Here is a 21,664-nt window from a genome sequence, read left to right on the forward strand (position 1 = left end):
CATTATATACAAAACTTATTAAATGCCAGTTTGGGGAGCAGCAGGTGGAATATGTGGGTATATTATTGCAGATGATGGTGTGCATGATATAGCATATGATAAAATAAGATTATTTTTTTTATCTTTTGATGTAAAATTAACGGAAAAAATATCACTTTTTTTATGGAAGGACTAAAAAGTTAGACTAAAGCACATGTTGAGGACTATGAAATAATTTGTATAAACAGTAAAGACAAATTAATAAATTTTGTAAATATCTAGAGACCTAAAAGTAATTTTCCCTAGAAAGAAAAAGGAAGGCGCTGATAGAATTCCATGGCCAGCCTACACATAGAAGGAAGAAACATAGAGAAAGACAAATTGTATTGGATACATATTACTATGAGCGTATTTTTAGGTTTAAAATTTTTTATCTATTTTTCGACCATTTTAGATTATTGACAAATAGTTATATATATATATATATATATATATATATATATATATATATATATAAATTGGATGAAATGACTAAATAATATAACAGAATTAATATATAGGAAGGTTTTAATGTATTTGAAAAAAAAAACGACCATCATCTAATGAATTATGACTTTACGTGGAGATGTAATAGTAATTATTCCCACATAAAATCATTTTTCTAGAAGACTTTTGTCCTTTTTTATCATTTTATTTATTATTCCTTCAGTGAAAAAGCACATTTTTTTACCATCTAATTATCGCATTCACCATACACATCAGAAAGCACATACTACAATGTTAAGGGCAATGTGCTACTTGCGTCTTCTTTTTTTTTTCTTCATTACCAAAAAGAGAGAGAGAGAGAGAGAGAGAGAGAGAGGGAGAGAGGACTAACAAAAACGCGACGCACCCGCGCACAGGAGACAAGAACACAGATATACACTTTATTAAAACCAGCGGAATGAGCTCCTTGTTAGTTAAAAATAGAATAAGCTACTTGTTAGTTAAAAATAAAATAATAATTGTCGATGCATGTTTCCATAACCAATTAATCAATATCAACTCTACAAAATTAGATAGGGTGACGAGCTCGTAAATCAGTTAACTAGCCAAAAACAGAAATGAATATAAAATTTAAACCAAAAGAAAACACATACTCTGTCAAGCTTACTTCTGTCTTTCCTATATACCCTTGAAGAGGTGAAGAATCCTTGGCAAGGAAATCAAGGCTTTTGGGAGGCAGGAGTGTTCTCTGTCAAGGACGACCCCAATTGAAGCATAAGAGGGTATACAGGACTAAATTCCTTGTCTCCTCTTGATCTAACCTTGGCAGCATAATCATCTAACGTTGCTTTAATACCTTTCCAAATCTGATCCTCCCCTTGAGAATCAAGCCATAATGAATACTGTAGATGTGTGAGTTTGTTTCTTTGTAGCGGGGACTGCAATTCATCAGGGCCTCGGGTGTAAAGGTGGTGAAATATGACGTTTGGTGGAAGATCTTGAAGAAGAGGAGATGCTTCAAGTTGAGATGTCTCTAAGAAAATAAGTGGTCGAAATGCTCGGAGAGCACGATAGGGTGCACCGAGTTGTTCTACTGGGTACAAATTTTGGCCTACAGCTAACTCCAACTCAGCCATGTCTCTAGCCATCCTGAGTTTCCCAGATTCTGAAAGGGGTCTTACAAGAGAAGCATGTCGAATAAAGAATGTCAAAACCCTTGATGCCATGCTTCGTACAAGCTGGGTGCATATAGTTTCTGTCCCTGCAGTTGTAGCACTGTTTGAAGAAGGTAACAGCCTAGACAAGAACTCAGTTCGAAAGTGAAGAATGCATTTTTGTAACTCCTCCATGTATGGGGAAGCATTGTTGTCCATTGCAGCATCCATGCCAAGAACACCAAATTTCTGCTCATGAATTTGCAAGATGCATGACTCAAGACGATCAACCATTGCTTTGAACAAGGGTGTAACTGAATCACGAGCAACCCCATATATTGCACCCAGCGAGGGAGATAGCACTTCTGCAGCAATACTGTGCAATCCACTAATCATTGATGATATGCGTGTGTGAACTTCTTGCAGATGCTGACACAAAGCAAAGTTCTTGACTTGTGCTGGAGTTGCAGGACCTGTAATTTGACGAGCCTCATGACCAGTAGATATCTGTCAATCATATGCAATCTGTTACCTTTAAAATGACAATGCCAGCTTGGTAACCATGAAATCTTAACGAGGATGGGGTCGTACAGGTCTCAAGAGAATTAAATCACATTTATTTTAGGTATTCATAATTTGTTCAAGTATTTTACACTTTGCTGTGGAACAAGACAAATACAGGAATGCTAAATTATTATCGAATAACATAAAGAGAATAAATTGCTAGTGTATAACCTACTTGATCAATCACCTCCAACTTTTTACTACATTGACAACTTATACAAATCCATTCCAACTAAATGCTATCAAGAGACATCAGGAAAACTGATATCTTTATCAGCGCATCATGATAAAAGGCAAGGACCAAAGTTACTTGACACTGGACTTCCAAGTATACCCATTCATGTATCAGAAATTGAACATCCTTGGATTAAGGTAATAATTGCATTTAACAAAACAATGGAACATCTAACAGCAAGAATAACAACATAATACTTTTATTGGAAAACATTATGCAGCAATATCACCAAAAGTTTTGAAGAAATAAAAAAGAAAAGACCAAAGCATGGACTGCAGAAATGCTCTGAGTAGGATATACAAGTGGATTAACTTTGTGTCATATAAGTAACAATGCCACATACAGACCAATAATATAAGATGCACGCATATGCACATGCATATACAGAGAACAGAGAAACATTATTTTCTATCAATAATTACCTGGTATTCGGCTCGTTCTGCAAGCAAAAGCAAAACCTTGCCAATTTCATGCAACACGAGAAGAGTCAGACGCCCATCCAACTGAACAGCTTCAATCTCTTCCTGGATACGTGATATAATTCGAGAAATTTGTTCTTTGGAAGGAACACTTCCTCGGCTGGACATTGGGAAAACAGTATTTACCAGGTCTGAAAGGCGACTTAAACACATAGCCAAAAAAGCTGTCTGGAAACTTCCAATAGCAGTAACCATCTGCTCTTTTCCCTCCAAGTTGATGGCTGGTAAAGCCCCTTTGACATCTGTATCCCGCGAGATCCTTTCTAGTAGATTCTCTATCATTGAGAAGAGCTTTGGATATCCCAAAGTAAATATCTCCTTAACAAAACTTGATGCAGTGAAAGCAGACTTCATTTGGCTTGCAAAAGCTTTCACGAGTGCCTCCCATACCCGAACAGTTAACATGGGATCACCCTCCTATGTGGAAATAAAAAAATGCCAAAGCAAGAAGAGAGAGTGACATAACAGAAAATCAAGATAGCACTTACAAGTCACAGGCACCCATAAAATCAACTTAATCACAAAGAGACATAACATATAAGAGGAAAAAGTCAACCATCCGAAGATGATTCTTCAATCAAGTCCTAAAATTGCGGAGAGCAGAGCATAATGGTCACATATGCTCAGGGAACTAAAACTAATTTGAGTTCAAATACAGAATATTGAAAAGGAAATATGAGAAAATTGAAGAAGAAAAAGCAGCTAATGGCTGATGTACTGTCCTCCAACAACAGGAATTAGAAAACTTAATACATATGAGCTTCAGAAAGAAATAAATCAAAACTTTAATCTGATTCAAATCCAACTTATTGTCCTTCTAAGATGGAAACTGTTTTTGCAATCTTCTTTTGCTCCAAAAATGTGAGTTTAAACACTTCTAAGAAAGCATTAATTTAATGTTTTTAATACTCCCTCCCTTCCATTTTTTTTGCTTGTTATTCCTTTTTTGGATATCCTCAAATATTTGCAAGGTTTCTAAATTTAGATATGTAAACAATTATTTTTCCAATGATAACTTTTATGATTGTTCATTAAATGGACTTTTATTAATATTTTAATGAGTTAAGGGTAAAAAAAGGCAAAATAACTTTTGTTGACTAAATTTTTAATATGCGTGTTTTGTCAAACTATGCAAATAAAATGGGACAGAGGGAGTAATTAGTAATGGGGAAAGTAGGACTGAACCCTGCCCTCACAATGTTATAGATAAAAAAGGTTGAAAAGCAGGAAAAATAGTAATGGCCAAAGCTTAATAGTCTGCTGTGGTAAGAAAAACAAACTAAGTCAAATGATCAACCAATGAAATATAAGTATAAGCCAATTCTATCCTGCAGCAACTGAACAGAAGCAATTTACATTCCCAGTATGAAAAATGTTAGAAGTGTCACGTATACTGCAAACTTTTATTTCATTTACTTCTGCATAAAAGTACTCTTCCAAATCCATTTCTTGCTATTCTCAACCACTAAATGGTTATTGTTATATTCCTTTGCTAATTATACAATATTTTCTTCTTCTTGGATATTATGTTGTACAATGTCCCCCCCCACTCAACTCATGAATGCATATGTTTCTATGTTTAATGAAATTTTAAGCTACAGAACTCCAAGAAGATGCATTTGCTTTAAATTCTATCTTTTTGTGGCTCAAATTCTTTAATGGTTTAAAATCAATCAAAATCGAGAAAATTGTTGCTAAGAGATAAACAGCATGGAATTAGAATGGTTTTATATGTGACCATAAGCCATAAAACAAAATATATGACATTTGAATCTTGAATAAACTTGATGACTATGTAAATATTTAGTGCACAAATGCCAGAAAGCCTGGATATAGTTCCCAGACAATCCCATTACTTCAAAATTCGGTTATAATTTTTATATAGTTACTAATATTCAAGCTTTTAAGTTTCCACTAAACCATCAACTTTAACCATTATTTCCTGCATAGCTTTTGGTGAAATTGCAGAAACACGGGTTCAATCTCAAATTCAAATATAGAGGATAAATATAACTTTTTTTTAAAAAAAATTATACATCTGTTAGTTTCCTATAAAGCCATGGTTTTGCACTGGGTTTTATAGAACACAAATTAGTCCATAGTAAGTATCATTCTTTTTTTGAAACTTACTAACGTATCATTCTTAGTTGAACACACTCTCAGTTTCTCAAGACTTGACTTCTAAATTCATTACCTTCCACAGCAATCAAACGTCAGATTCATTTCAAAGGGAAAAAATAAAATAAAATAAAAGTAGGTAAGTGCATTCCCTCTCACCTTAATAACCTCATCAAGCAACAAGACATGCGTAAAAGGATCCCTCTTCTTGGACAAGACCCTCTGCAAATGCCAAACAGCAACCACAATGGAATATAATTGATCCATACAAGTTGCCATCCTCTGCCACAGCGCTTCTCTGGCTTTTGCTCCTCCTCCGATTTGCGGTGTTCCACTCCCTCTTACTCCTCCAGGTCCATATCCACTACCACCACCTCCTACAGAAATGGCCTTCATATCCAATGCCATACTCACACTCTTCACTCCAATCCCTTTGTACTTGTTAACAAGCTGCTCCACGGTGACTTTTAGCTCTCCCAAATTATAGAAGACTTGCAATCCTGTACCAACTTCAGCTTGATTCAATCCCTCCATTCCCCTCTCCAGAACTTTCATTGCCTCGTTTCGCAATCTTTCGCCAATTTCTTTAACCCAATTGAGCTCTTCGTCTATGCAATCGATTCCCATCAGGTCATATTCACTGCACATGTTCAAGATCTCGCAATGAAGCTGCGCGGCCTTGGCCAGATCCAGCTTTTCAGGCTCTACCTCCGACACAGAGATCAGATCGCGGAGCTTCTTCGACAGTCGGAGAGCACGGATAGTGTGCTGCAAAAGTTCAGTAGAGCTATGGAGATTAGAAAGTTGCAGAGTTTTGGATTGGATAGATTTGTGGGGTTCAGAAAGCTCCGATCGAACACGGCGTACGGAGGACTGGAGAGAGGAGACAGCGGACCGGACGGTGGAGAGAGCGACTTCTGCATGTTTGAGAGATGATAATTGATTGAGAAGTTCGGAGTGACGGGAGAGGACTTCAGTTCGGAGTTGAGATTCGAGCAGACGAATGGCGTTGTGAAGGTGTTCGGCAGTGGAGGCAGGAGAACCGGAAGAAAGGGCGGCAGAGGAGAAGGAAGTGGAAGAGAAGGATGGAGATAGAAATGGAGAAAGAATAGGGTCCTTGGCAAAGGAGTCTAAGGGGGAAGTGGCAGTGGAGGATGGTAGAGAGGAGGAAGAGGAAGGAGTTTTGAAGGTAGAGAATCGTTGGAGAGGTGACGGAGAAGACGAAGAGAGTTGTGATCTTTGCAGCGCTGCTGGTGAAGCCATTTCTTTCTCCTCAATCTGTTTGTTTCTGGTCTGTTACTAGCTGGTAGCCAAGTGGTTTCATTTATTTTTTTTTTTTTTTTGCTATGGGATTTTCACTAAACTTTAATTTGTTTTTTAGATAAATTTTAACTGTTAATATAATTAAAAATATTATTTGTCTAATTGCAAACTCAAAAAATCTTGCGGAAATTCCCAAAATTTTTAAAAAATTTTACTTTTTTAATATTCTATAATATTTTCAAAGTAGTTACATCAAAATTAGAGAGATTAAAGGAATATACACAATATAAAAGAAAATTTTTAATAAATATTTAATATTATATGAAAAATAACCAAGTAAAAATATCGACAGAATTAAACGAATAACATACAATGCAGGTTATAAAAAAAAAAAAACAATTAATAATATATATGTACTTGTAATATAAGGCATCTATATTGCATTTTGCAAGGGAAGTAATTAAATCCATATGAAAGGATATATTTTTGTAGCGATCTTGGAACTTTAAGGGAAGTTGGCTGACTACAGATTTTTTGTTTTATATTAAATATTATTATATTGATTAAAAATTTTATTTTTTATTTTAATTACGGATTTTAATCGGTTTAAAATTTTTTTAATTGAGAAGTAGGAACTTATTTTATAAAGATTTAAATTACAATTTTAATGATTCTAACATATTATTTATTTTATCATATAAATAAATTTAATTAGTAGAAAACCGTTTAGGTTAACCAAATAAAATATTTAATATACAAAATTATTAAAATATACTCTCTCCGTCCCATTTTATTTGTTTGCTATGTTTTTTTTTTTTATGTTTCAAAATATTTGCAACGTTTTTAAATTTAGACATCTAAACAATTAATTTTTCTATAATAACTTTTGTAATAGTTCATTGAATGAAGGGCTTTTAATATCTTAATGAGTTATTAAAGTTAAAAAAAATGTAAATTAATTTTTATTGATTAAATTTTTAATATGCGTATTTTAATCAAATTATACAAATAAAATGAGATATAGAAAATAAATAATTGAGTATCTTTACTAGCTTGACGATCAAATTTCTTTCCCTTCAAGACACGGACTCCAACTTCTTATAAATAAAAGAGCTCCATCCTTAACAAATCAAATCGAATAAGAAGGAAGCAACCATAGTGGCAAAGGCTCTTCAGGTAATTTTTTTTCCTTTGACAGCAACGATATTATTATTTTTTTAGATCGTTATGGTATGGAATATGAAATCTCCATCCGCACTCGAAAATAGCTTATGTGGGATTCTTTGGTAGACATTTTATGAATGAATTCTTGATTTAATTGCCTATTAAATCAAGAAACCCTAGATAGTTCATCACATTAATTAGGGTTTTTACAACGCAGACTGATTTCGAGTGCTTAATTTGTATGTAATACTTGTAATAGTATCGAGTTTTAATTTTATTTGGCTGAATTTTATATTCCCAGCAAGCTATGTATATAATCTTATGTTTGTTTATTCAACTTTTAGAAACTAATTAGTAATGGTAATTAAGTTCCTCAATTGCCTCTACCAAATATAAACAGCAGATAATAAAAATCACTATAGCCAACCACTTAAGAGAATTTAACTTCTTAAATAAATATTTCTTGGAGAAAATATTTTCCCTTCGTTGGTTTCTTCTTCATCACTTCTCTAGTAAAAATGGTTTTTTTTTTTTTAATGAGTAAAATACATCTGGATTTCTAAATTATATCTTAAAAACACTTTTGTTTCTCCAACAATAAATTTGTTTCCAATTGTTATAATTTATTGCTCTTTTATCAGTTAAATTTATCATTATTCGCTTTTTTGTTAAATTTATTATTATTCGCTTTTTTGTATACAGGCATACACTATAATGACAAAGAATTAAGAAACTGTTGACATGAACCTTGAGATGTGGAAAATGAAAAGACTAATTAGATCTCTTATTGATAACTTGCAGAAATTTGAAAAATAGAAATTAAAAGAGAGAAGAAGATGCTCGAGGTACATTTTTATTAAGAAACTTGATAGCCTTTATACAGGCTTACAAAGAGCAATAAAAAATCTTAACAAACTAAGAAATATCAGCTAACGTGACCATGTTCTACTGAACATTATCCACTAATTCTTAAACAATTAGGACTGAAACATTGACTGAGAAAACAAACACTAAAAACAAATTGATTACGGTAACATAAACAATTAAATAGAATTATTCACAATCCCTCCCTTAAACTGAAAACTTTATAACTTCAGTTTATAGCTCTGCACCTTCTCTGCTGCAAACACCCATTAAACTTCTCAAATTTAGGAAGGAATGTAACTTGAGAGACTTAGTAAATATGTCAGCAAGTTGATCTTCACTTGGGCAACACTTCAATTCAATTTTTCCCTCATTACACAAATCTCTCAAAAAATAATACTTCACATCGATATGTTTGCTTCTTCCATGTAATACTGGATTCTTGGAGAGTTTAATTGCTGAGTTGTTGTCACAAAAAATTGTGGTAGCTCCTTCTTGTTTGAGCTGCAACTCTTCAAGAATTCTCCTTATCCAAATGGCTTGACAAGCACAAGATGTAGCAGCAACAAATTCTGCTTCTGTACTTAACAAAGTGACAATGGGCTGCTTCTTGGAAGACCATGAAACAAGTCTTGTTCTGAACATAAAAATGTATCCTAAAGTGCTCCTTCTTCCATCTTGATCTTCTGCATAATCACTGTCAATAAAGCCATTAAACTTTGACTTTTCGTTGGCTCTATAAAACAAACCAAAATCCTTTGTTCCTTGCAAGTAACGAAGAATTCTCTTGATGGCAAGCAAGTGCATTTCAATTGGATTCTCCATAAATCTGCTTATAAGACTCACTGGATACATGATGTCCGGTCTTGTTCCGGTCAAGTACATGAGGCTATCGACAATTTGCCTATAAAGCGTGCTGTCCACCTTCTTTCCTTCGGGATCTTTGTGAAGCTTAAAACCAAATTCAGATGGAGTAGATGCAGGATTACAATCCTTGATCTGGTATTTATCCAAAATTTCTAGCACATATTTCTTTTGAGAAACAAAAATCCCCATCTTAGATTGTACTCTCTATAAGCCTAAAAAGTAATGCATCTTTCCAAGGTCTGACATCTCAAATTCAACCATCATAGATGTCTTGAATTTTTCAAACATGCCACTGCCATTTTTGGTAAATATAAGATCGTCTACATATAAGCAAACAATAAGCATTTGGCCTTCATTCCCAATTTTAACAAAAAGGGAATGCTCATATGGACATTTTTGAAAACCATTTTCCAAAAAATAAGTCTCAATGCAACTGTACCAAGCCCGTGGGGCCTATTTTAATCTATAGAGAGCTTTTTTCAATTTATAGACCTTATGCTCATTTCCAATCTTAATATAACCAGGGGGTTGATCAATAAATACCTGCTCTTCCAAGTTACCGTGCAAGAAAGCGGATTTAACATATAATTGGAAAACTGGCCAAGAATTTTGTGCTGTCAGCGCTATCACTAATCTAATTGTATCATGTCATGCAACGGAGTAAAAATTTGAGTGTAATCAATGCCATATTCTTCCTTGTATCCCTTCGCTACCAAACGCGCTTTATACTTATCAACCTCACCATTTTCCTTCAATTTTGTTTTGAAAACCCACATTACACCAATGGTTTTGTTCCCTTTTGGGAGATCACAAAGCTGCCAAGTATTATTTCTTTTGATGGCTTCAATTTCATCATCCATTGCCTTCCTCCATTTTGATTCTTTGACAACACTTTCAAAGGTTGTAGGATCACAATCTGTAAACAAAGCAAAATGAGTGGCCGATTCTTCATTGTAATTAGCTCCTGTTAGCTCATAATCTTTCATCCAAGCAGGTCTTTTTCGAGTACGGAAGGAAGTTTGAGCTAAATCAGCTGCTCCTCTGCTTATTGGTGAATGAATTTCAGAAGTTACTTAACTTTCTTCAGCTATAAGAACATTATTTGTTGAATTTTCAGTTGGCTGCACTTTTTCTTCGACTTCATCATCAAGAATAATTGGAGTAGGCTGCTGCCCATTCCAATCCCAAATGCTTTCTTCATCAAAGACCACATCTCTGCTTGTTACAATTTTTCCTGTTAATGGACTAAACAATTTAAATGCTTTGGATGTCTCAATAACACCTAAAAAAAAATACACTTCTCACTCTTGTCATCAAGCTTTTTTCTTCTTTCATTTGGGACATGTGCATATGCTATACAACCAAAAATTTTGAAATAATGCACAGTTGGTTTTCTATCGCTCCAAGCTTCTTCCGGCGTCATCTTTTGAATAGCAAAAGTGGGACTTCTATTCAACAAATGAATGCTCCAAAGTACAGCTTCAAGCCAAAAAGTCTTTGGAATTCCTCCCCTAGCAAGCGAGCATCTCACCATATTAAGGATGGTTCTGTTTTTTCTTTTCGATACACCATTTTGTTGTGGTGTATAAACAGTTGTAAGCTCTCTGCGAATTGCTTGAGCTTCGCAAAAACTCTCAAATTCATTTGAGCAGTATTAACCACCACGATCCGTGCGAAGAGTTTTTATTGCTTTCCTACTTTCTTTCTCAACACGTGCCTTGAAACTTCTAAAAATTCCAAAAGCTTCAGATTTTGCCTGTAAAAAAATAAACCCACGTTTTCCGGCTATAATCATCAATGAAAGTAATTAGATATCTTTTACCTCCATTTGAAAATGGTTTTATCGGTCCGCAAATGCCAGAATGAATCAGCTCCAAAAACATCCTTCGCTCTCCATGACTTTTCTTGAGGAAATTGAGAACGAGGTTGTTTACCAACAACGCATTCTTCACAAACTTTTGATGGAGATTTAAGGAAGTCCACGTACCATATTTTTCTAATGAAGAGTTTTTAATCCATTGAAACTCAAATGGCCATACCGAAAATGCCACAACCAGGAAATATCTTTTACTTCAGCAATAAAACATGATTGAACGCTTTCAACTTTCAAAGGGAGCAATCTTTTTGAATTCATTAGAATAACAACAATGGCTCCTCTAGAAGGATCATATATTTCACAAGCTCCATTTTGAATAGTGATTATATAACCCTTTTCTTGCAATTGCCCAACACTTAGTAAATTGCTTTTCAAACTAGGAACATAAAGCACGTTAGCAATTTTTTCTATAAAACCACTCTTGGTTCTAATTTTAATGTCACCCTTCCCCTTCACATCTACAGAAGATAAATCACCAAAATTTACTGTAGATTGAAAATTTTCATTTAGATAAGCAAAAGAAGACTTACTTCCACACATATGATTGTTGCAGCCGGTATCAACATGCTAAATATCAGAGTCGGGTTTATCATTTGTTTGAACAGCCATCAAAAGAGTTTCTCCTTCATCATTTTCAGCATAATTTGACTACTCTCCTTTATCAGCATCATTTGGCAACTTGGTGTGACATTCGGAGCTATAGTGACCAAATTTATGACACCTGAAACACTATTTTGGATTTATCATAATGTTGATCATGTCCTCTTCCTTTGTTCTAATCATCACCTTTAGAATTCCTACTACTGTTTCCATTGCCTCGACCTCCTCTTCCTCTTCCTCTACCCCTACCTCTTGAATTTGAGGAAGGAATAAAAGTAGAAGCCTTCAAAGCTTGCTCTTCCATGTTTGAACTTCGGTTCATTTTCTGCTCATGCATTAATAAGGAGCTTTGCGATTCGTCAAGGGATAATAGATCTAGGTCTTTTGAATCCTCAATGGAGGACACAACATAATCATATTTTGACGTTAGAGAGCATAATATCTTCTCCACAATGGTTACGTCTACCATCTTCTCACCATGAAATCGCATCTTGTTGCATATCTCCATGGTTCTTGCGAAATAGCTAGTAAAAGATTCGATGTCCTTCATCTGTAGAGTTTCAAAGTATCTTCTCAAAGCTTGAAGCTGTGCACGTTTCACTATAGTTGAGCCTTGATACTTCTTCTTCATAGAATCCCTTATATCCTTGGAAGTTTCTTTGCATAGAATGGTTTCCAAGATGGTACGATCAATAGCTTGAAAGAGATAATTCTTCGTCTTTAAATCTTTTGGCTTTCTTACTTCGAACTCTGCCTTTTGGACATCCGTCAAAGTTTCACCTTCTACTGGTGCACCAATTCCATTTTCAATGATTGACGAGTATTCTTTTAAATGCAGGAAGTTCTCCATCAGCATGCTCCAATGATCATAGTGACCATCGAAATGTGGAATTGCTGCCTGCATAAAATTAGAATCTAACGCCATGAAACAAAAATAAGTGTAACATCCTAGTGAGTTGAGTTGAGTCATTTCATAGAGGTAAGTTGAGTTGGGTTGAATCAAACCTTGTTGGGGAAGAATGAGAGTATAAGTGGACTTATGTGAATGTAAAGTTAGGACTTGCTTGCATTAAAACATACAGCTTGGGTATGAAGTTGTAGCCTTTGTACACTTGAGGTACCAATTAGATATGTTACACAGCCAACTCACTAGGATGTTACAATAAGGCTGCTGCTCTTTTTGTTTTCTTTCTAACCTCACGTGTTTCACTCTCTTAAGCTCTCTTTTCTCTCTTTTAACCAGGCTCTGATAACACCGATAACTAGTAGAAATTTGAAAAATAGAAATTAAAAGAGAGAAGAAGATGCTCAAGATACTTTTTTATTAAGAAACTTGATAGCCTTTATATAGGCTTACAAAGAGTAATAAAAAAATCTTAATAAACTAAGAAATATCAGCTGTTAACGTGACCATGCTCTACTGAACATTATCAACTAATTCCTAAACAATAGGACTGAAACATTGACTAAGAAAACAAACACTAAAAACAAATTAATTACGGTAACATAAAATAATTAAACAGAATTATTCAACATTGATATTGCAAAGGCAGTGGCACCAGCATGATTTCGCTGCTGTTACGTCCTAATGATCAAATTTTTAAAGTTTCGAAAATGCTAGGCAAGGAATATTGAACCATGGCAAACATCAAGAGTAAGGTCAACCGAAAATATGTACAAGATGCAATTACCTTTGCCCTACAAATACTCAAACCTTACAAAGAGGTTCCTTCCATAGGACTTGTCCTATATACAAGACTAGTTGTAACTGAAGATGGAAAAGAAAGGAGGTTTACTTATGATTTTGTGCCTTTTAAACCTATACGCCAATCCCTCTACCTGTGTGATAAGAAGTTCCATACAGAAGCACTGCATCAACTTTTTTATTCTGATGATAGATTTGGATTTATAATTATTGATAGGAAAGGGACTCTAGTAGGGACATTAAGAGGAAACAATCGCGAAATCCTTGAAAAGTTAAGTATTGATCTTTCAAATAAACATGGTAGAGGTGGTCAATCAAAAAATAGATTTGATGCCTTCGAATGGAGAGTCGACACAATTATGCCTTCGAATAGATTTGATGCCTTTCTCACATAATTGTGTCGACTCTCCATTCAAAGGCAGCAGAAGTTAAAGCATTTTATAAATCCTTCAACATGTGTGCCTAAAGTTTCTGGACTAATACTTGCTAGTTCTGCTGATATTAAGATAGAGTTAAGTCAATCGAACTTGCCTAATCCTCGTCTACAGGATAAATTACTCAAAGTAGTAGACATTTCATATGGGGGAGAGATTGGATTCAATCAAGCAATTGACTAGTCATATGAGGTTTTATCAAATGTCAAGTTCATGCAGGAGAGGCGAATGATTTTGAACTTCTTTGAGGAAATCGATCGGGATAGTGGAAAGTTTGTTTATTGCTTGAATGATACTATGCATGCTTTTGAAATTGGTGCTATAAAGGTTTGAATATGAATCGATATGGTTTGAAGCACAACAAGATGAATGCGATTTTTATAAAGATCTTGAACAAAGAAGAAGAGACTGACTAGGGAAATTTCTAGGATTTGACTAACTCAGCTGACTTGGAGATTCAAGAAACAATGACTTTAATAGGATAACTCACAAAAGGGATCACAATTTTGCCAAGGATTTGGTGGCATTAGTGGAATTCTTCGATACCAGTTGGATGTTGGATTACTACGATATTTAGTAGAATTGAATTGGGATCACGTGGAGCAACTTGCACTTCAATATATGAAAGATTTGGATCGCTGCAAACCCAAGAAGAAGGGGCACGACCATGCCATTTCCAGCACGCCTGTGCCAGCCTTTGGAAATCCAGGACGCGAGACACGCCCAAGCTTAAGAAGCACAGACACGCTCGTGTCAATTTCCAACCCGCTCGTGCTAGCCTCTAGGAGTCTAGAGCATGCCTGTGCCATGTATAGCCTGCCCGTGCCGGTAGGTCCAGCTACAATTCTCACATAGACACGCTCATGTCACTTCCAGCACGCCCGTGCTAGCCTCTGGAAAGCCCAGGACACGTCCATGTCATATCCAGCATGCCCGTGCTGCCACCCTTACTAGGATTTTGTCTAGTTACGACTTTTTGATTATTTTTTAGGGTTTTATGCTTTAGCCTAACCTATAAATAGGTTATTTTGTATCATTGGCACATTCATTATCGTTTGATCATTATTCTTATCAATAAACTTCTTTGAAAGTTTAGTTCTCTATTTTATCCATCGGATCAAACATCATTAATCAAAACTCCTGACGGAGTATAATCGTTTATTTCCATTCAGTAACCGTTTTGCGTCAGTTGGTATAAGAGCCAAAAGGCAAAATATCTCCATGGCCAACAATCATGAGACACGACTCATAGCCATAGAGGCGAGGTTCGAAGAGTTAACAGAACAAATTAGACAATTGACTCTCGCAATCTAACAAGGCAAACCCACAACCTGCAGCTGGAATAGCAGTTCTGAATCCACAGCAATCAGATTATGCAAGACACTAAAATCATTATGATGGAGGTTGAGACTATAGAGGGAATGTTGACAATTTTCATGACTGATACAAAATAAAGTTAGATCTTCAACCTTTCTCAGGATCATTAGATATAGAAAGTACTCTTATCTGGCTAGCGTAGGTCGAACGATTCTTTGAGATCATGAATGTCGAGTATGAATGTAAAGTTTCCATTGTGGCCTATAAACTAAAGGGCAGTGCATCAGTGTGGTGGATTCTATTCAAAACGAATGCCATCGTCGAAGGGTTGAACCTGTGCGAGATTGGATCTTAATGAAACAGATGATTGAGCATCGTTTTTTCCCTAGTGATCACTCCCAAATCTTGTATAATAGGTACCATGACTATTTTTAGGGAAATCAAAAGGTAGATGAGTATATGGAAGAATTCTTGAGATTGCAGGCTTGATGTGACAATTGTGAGACTGAATCCCAGCAAGTGGCTCATTATCAGAGGGGATTGAATCATGATATAATGTGTATGATGGGTGTAGCTGCAATTTTCACTTTGGCAGATGCAATTGAGATGGCCAAACGTGCAGAAGATAGAATTAATTGGCAACCTTAGCAACCACCTAATTATAACCAGAATTTCAGGCAACCCTATCCATCCGGAAATCAACAGTTCAGTCAAAATTTTAGAGGACAGAATTCAAGAGCAGTAACTCTTGCTACTAACTAGAATTTACCGCATATTCCAAGAGAAGAAAATAAAGACTCTTAAAGAAAGGCTCCCGTGGAAGATAGAAACAATAAACCAAATCCGTATCAAAAGCCAACTGGAGACTATTGTTATCGATGTAGGAAACAAGGGCATATATCTAATATATGTCCAGAACGTAGGGGGGCTAATGATGGGCGTCGATAGGTGAATGTAGTTGATGAGGTGGTTGAGGTTGAAGAAGTAGAAGACGAAGATGATGGATCCTTGGCTGGTTCAGAAGATGGTGAAGTTACATATGTTGTTCAAAAAATATTGTACTCACCAAAACAAGAAGGTGAAACTCAGCGAAGGAAAATTTTCAAGGCTAAATGTCGTGTTGGTGAAGCGGTGTGCCGACTCATTATCGACAATTGCAGTTGTGAAAATTTGATAGCCAAGCAGCTGGTTGAAAAGCTAAATTTACCCACAGAACCACATCCTTCGCCGTACAAGGTAAGGTAGATTAAAGAGGGTCCAACGATTGAAGTAAATCGGATTTGCAAGGTTCTTACATCAATGGGAAAGTCATACTCAAACTCCGTTAGTTGTGATGTTGTGGATATGGATGCTTGTGGAGTACTGTTAGGACATCCATGGCAGTTTGATGTAGATGCATTGCACAAGAGAAAAGAGAATTCATACATGTTCACTTGCAAAAATAAGAAAATCATTGTCTTACCTTCTAGATCTTCTGCCAAAGCTTCTAAAGTGGAGGAAAAATCCATAGTAGCTGTTTCTTCCAATGTGCAGGAATTATCTAGTGCAATTGAGAAGTCCGGAGGTGCATTGGCATTACTGATCAAACCAGAGACATGCTTTAAAGAAGGGGCATTAGTACCCCCACCAGTCAAGGAGTTGCTAGATGAGTTTCATGCCGTAGTTGACTATCTATACTTCCACCTTTGTGGGACATTCAACATCAGATTGATTTTATCCCTGGATCGAAGATACCAAACTTGCCCCATTATAAGATGAATCCAAAGGATAGCCAGATCCTTCAAGAATAGGTAGAAGAATAATTGAAGAAGGGACATATCCGAGGGAGCATTAGTCCTTGTGGGGTTCCTGCTTTATTGGTACCAAAGAAGGATGAGACTTGGAGAATGTGTGTGGATAATAGAGCCATCAATAAGATCACAGTGCACTATCGATTTCCTATTCCTCGTCTAGAGGACATGTTGGACCAATTGTCAGGGTCTACAATATTCTCCAAAATAGATCTCCACAGCAGTTATCATCAAATCAGGATCAAGAAGGGAGATGAATGGAAAATCGCATTTAATACTAAGGAGGGGTTATACGAGTGGTTAGTTATGCCGTTTGGATTGACTAATGCACCGAGCTCATTCATGAGATTTATGACTCAGGTTTTACGCCTTTCTTGTGCAAATTTGTGGTTGTTTATTTTTATGACATCTTAATTTTCAGTAGCAGCGAGGAAGAACACCTTCAACACCTTCGACAGGTGTTGGATTCTTTACAGAGAAATGAGTTGTACATCAACCTTAAGAAGTGCAGTTTTATGATCGAGCAAATTCTGTTTCTTAGCTATATTGTTAGCTCGGAAGGAATTTATGTTGATGACAGAAAGATTGAGGCCATTCGAAATTGGCCTATTCCCAAGAACATCACTGAAGTTTGTAGCTTGCATGGTCCCGCTACTTTCTATAGGCGGTTCATCAGGAACTTTAGCAGCATCATTGCTCCTATCATCGATTGTTTGAAGAAGAAGAGAGTTCGTCAATTTGTGTGGACAGAGGTTGCAAACAAAAGCTTTGAAGAGATCAAAGATAAGCTTACTTCTGCCCCTATTCTTGCTTTAATTGACTTTGATAAATTGTTTAAGGTAAATTGTGATGCATGCGGGATTGGAATTGGTGGTATTTTGTCTCAATCTGGAAAGCCTATTGCATTTTTTAGTGAGAAATTGAATGAAGTTAGACAAAGGAGGTCTACCTATAAGCAAGAGTTGTATGCAGTTTTTCGAGCTTCAAGACTTGGGAACATTATTTGTTGGGCCGTGAGTTCATTATTTACACTGATCATCAGGCTTTAACTCATTTTCAAACTCAGAAGAAAGTGAGCAAGATGCATGCGCATTGGGCAACTTATTTTGGTGCTTTCCATTATGTCATTAAGCACAAATCAGGTATTTGTAACACAGTAGCGGATGCTTTGAGTAGGAGAGCAACCTTGTTGATTACAATTAGACAAGAGATTGTGGGGTTCGAATTTCTTAAGGATCTATATGCCTCGGATGAAGATTTTGCTGACATATGGGTAAAAATTGATGCTAAATAGCCCACCGACAGTTTCTTGGTTCATGACGGGTGTTTATTCAAGGAAAACAGGCTGTGCATCCCTCGGTCTTCCCTCTGAGAAAATTTAATGCGAGAAATCCATGGTGGAGGATTGAGTGGACACCTAGGGCGAGACAAGACTATTGTGGGGTTAGAGGCTCGATTTTATTGGCCACAATTGAAGAAGGAAGCAGGGAAGCTAGTACAGAATTGCTCAATTTGCCAGACATAGAAAGGCCATTCCCAAAATACCGGTCTATACACTCCATTGGCTGTACCGGAACAACCCTGGGAGGACTTATCCATGGATTTTGTGTTGGGTTTACCACGAACTCAACGAGGAGCTGACTTTATTTTTGTTATTGTAGACAAGTTTTCCAAGATGGCACACTTTATCCCTTGCAAGCAAACTAATGATGCCTCGCATATAACAAAGTTAATTTTCTAGGAGATTGTTCGATTACATGGCATTCCCAAAACCATCAGATCTAACCGAGACACAAAGTTTCTAGCTCACTTTTGGACAACTTTATGGAAGAGGTTTAACACTCAACTCCGCTACAACAGTACTACGCACCCCCAAACTGATGGACAAACGGAAGTGGTGAACCGGACCCTTGGTAATCTCCTTAGGTGCATTTGCAGCGAGAAGAAGAAGATGTGGGACCTTGCTCTTGCCCAAGTAGAATTTGCTTACAACAGTTTGATCCATAGAGCCACTGAGATGTCCCCTTTTGCAATTGTCTACCGGAAGGTACCAGCCCATCCTCTTGATCTCCTTTCCTTTCCAACAAGTGTAAAGAAGAGTATTGCAGCTAATAACTTGGCTACGAGCATGTGGAGGTATTCAAGCAAGTGCAGCAATTCATCACTGCTGCCAATGAAAAATATAAAGTTGCAATTGATAAACACTGGCGTTATAAATCTTTTACCGTGGGTGATTGGGTCATGGTTTATCTTCGCAAGGAGCATGGCGAAGGACAGAAGAAGCTTGATTCCAAAAAGATTGGCCCCTTTCAGGTACTTAAGAAGATCAGTGATAATGCCTATGTGCTTGAACTGCCCGAAGACATGAAGATCTTAAGGACCTTCAATGTTGCTGATTTATTCCTTTTCTATCCTGATGATGATCACTTGAGGTCGAATTCTTTTGAAGTGGAGGGGATTGATGTGGAGCAACTTGCACTTCAATAAATGGAAGATTTAGATCGCTGCAAACCCAAGAAGAAGGGGCACGGCCGTACCATTTCCAGCACGCTCGTGCCAGCCTCTGGAAGTCCAGGACGCGAGACACACCCAAGCTTAAGGAGCACAAACACGCCCGTGTCACTTTCCAACCTGCCCATGCTAGCCTCTAGGAGTCCAGAGCACGCTCGTGCCGACAGTTCCAGCTACGAGTCGCACATAGACACGCCCGTGTCACTTCCAGCATGCCCCATGCCAGCCTCTGGAAGCCCAGGACACGCCCGTGTCATGTCCAGCACGCCCGTGCCGCCACCCTTACTAGGATTTTGTCTAGTTACGCCTTTTGTATTATTTTTTAGGGTTTTATGCTTTAGCCTAACCTATAAATAGGTTATTTTGTATCATTGGCATATTCATTATCGTTTGATCATTATTCTTATCAATAAACTTCTTTGAAAGTTTAGTTCTCTATTTTATTCCTCGGATTAAACATCATTGATCAAAACTCTTGATGAAGTATAATCATTTATTCCCATTTACGTAACCGTTATGCGTCATGGGAACTCAGCATTGCATTTTTTTTTTCCCTTTTGGAAAAACTCATTTTCAATTGCAAGAATTGAATTAAATTTTTCCTGTACATATTAATTACTAGCAAGTAAATTATGGCTCAATGAATTGTCTATTACAATGACAATTTCAGGCAACAATCACTTTGTTCTTTTTTCTTTTTCTTTTTTAGATTTGTAAATAAAAATGTAACTACAAAATTTAGGTTCCAATTTATACAAAATAAAGTTTATGAAATTCATATCGTGTAGAATTTTTACATAATATAAGTTCTTAAGTAATAATTTTAAATTAAATATTTTTTTATTTTAAAAAATTTTATATGTAAATAATATAATATTTTATTTATGGATTTTTTTAAAAACATATAAATGAATATAGGATAAAAATTAAAATTAATTAAACTACAAATTAAAAGTAAGAAAATATTATGTATATGCCTTGATTTATACAATCGGACATTAATTATAAATTAAATAAAGATTGAGTAAAATCTACCCGTGTGTATAAACATAAAATTTTTTATAGTAATAATTGTAAAAAATCTATTTAGAAAAAAAAGATCCATATAAATTAAAATATTATACAACTGTTAATAGTAACGCATTTATTTATTTTTTTTTAGCTTGACTAACTAATTCTATGATTTAAAATCAAATGGATGTAATACTAATATACATGAAAATATATGATATAAAATTTGGTTATACACATTAGAAAATTTAATTTATCATTAGAAAAAAAGGAGAAAAAATTTTAAGTCAAACATTTAAATTATATAATTTAACTTTCTTTATGTAAAAAGATAATAAAATGTCATTCATATATAGCATGCTTTTAATTGAATAAATACATTATAAATGTTTTCACAATAAAATTAATAAAAAATTTTATTAACTATTGTTTACTAAGATTTTCAACAATTTATTTTGAATAAATAAATTTAATATCAGATAATTATTTATATTTAAAAATTTTTTTATAATATTATTGGAAAGAGTATTTTATATTCACATAATTAAAAGAAATATATTAAATAGTTTATTTTATAACGTAATATGTAAGTAACAAGTTATAGAGCAAATTTTTGATATTGTGATTTGTATTTAAATATTTTAAATTTAATGGAAAAAAGCACCTTCTGTAACAATAATGAAATTTTATATTTTTTACTCTAGTTGTCTATAAACTAGATTGATACTAGGTGTATACCCACGCGATTAGCGAGGTTTTATAAATTTTGAAATTTGATTTTTTTAAAGAATCATGAACACACATTAACTTGGTTTTATTTCCTTCCAAAAAAAAAAAAACAGTTTTAATTCTAATTATCTAAAATACTAAAATGATGCCTATAATTTAATTACTGCCAAATAATTTCTCTCTGTTAATTATATCGCAAATTTTTTTCAATTTAAAATTGTATAATTTAGAGAATAATTTTTAAATATGGTTAATTATAAATTTGGTATCTCAACTTTCTAAAATTTTCTATTTTGGTGTTTCAACGGAAAATATTTGCAATTAAGTATCTGAATCCATAAAAAATTTTCAATTAAGTATTGCTTGCTTACATGACAGACCAGAATTACAAATAGGAAATATAAGATCCACTTGACATTTTAAAAAGTGTTAATTATGTTTAAGTTAATTGACATGTCAGACTCACTTAACACGTCAGAGATATAAAATTATTTTTCCTTCGCCCACCATTTGACGTA

At 35.2% G+C, this 21,664-nt stretch overlaps 1 protein-coding gene and 2 pseudogenes across 1 annotated transcript; 1 reads left to right on the forward strand and 2 right to left on the reverse strand.

Annotated features, from left to right (window-relative positions):
* Window positions 1–972: 972 nt before the first annotated feature.
* On the reverse strand, window positions 973–6,332 carry LOC105628865 (Golgi transport complex protein-like protein). Its single transcript, XM_012210342.4, has 3 exons — window positions 5,175–6,332; window positions 2,841–3,314; window positions 973–2,126 (listed from the first exon to the last, which is right to left on the reverse strand). Exons 1-3 carry the CDS (start codon window positions 6,276–6,278, stop codon window positions 1,185–1,187), a joined length of 2,520 nt encoding a protein of 839 aa, XP_012065732.1. The 5' UTR covers window positions 6,279–6,332; the 3' UTR covers window positions 973–1,184.
* A 1,824-nt stretch (window positions 6,333–8,156) lies between these two features.
* On the forward strand, window positions 8,157–16,350 carry LOC149494633 (eukaryotic peptide chain release factor subunit 1-2-like; annotated as a pseudogene).
* LOC149494634 (uncharacterized) lies at window positions 11,617–12,701 on the reverse strand (annotated as a pseudogene).
* Window positions 16,351–21,664: the final 5,314 nt, after the last annotated feature.

The sequence above is a fragment of the Jatropha curcas genome, chromosome 7 (genome assembly GCF_041381405.1).
Source record: "Jatropha curcas cultivar XTBG-Jc1 chromosome 7, XTBG_Jcur_1.0, whole genome shotgun sequence".
NCBI lineage: Eukaryota > Viridiplantae > Streptophyta > Magnoliopsida > Malpighiales > Euphorbiaceae > Jatropha > Jatropha curcas.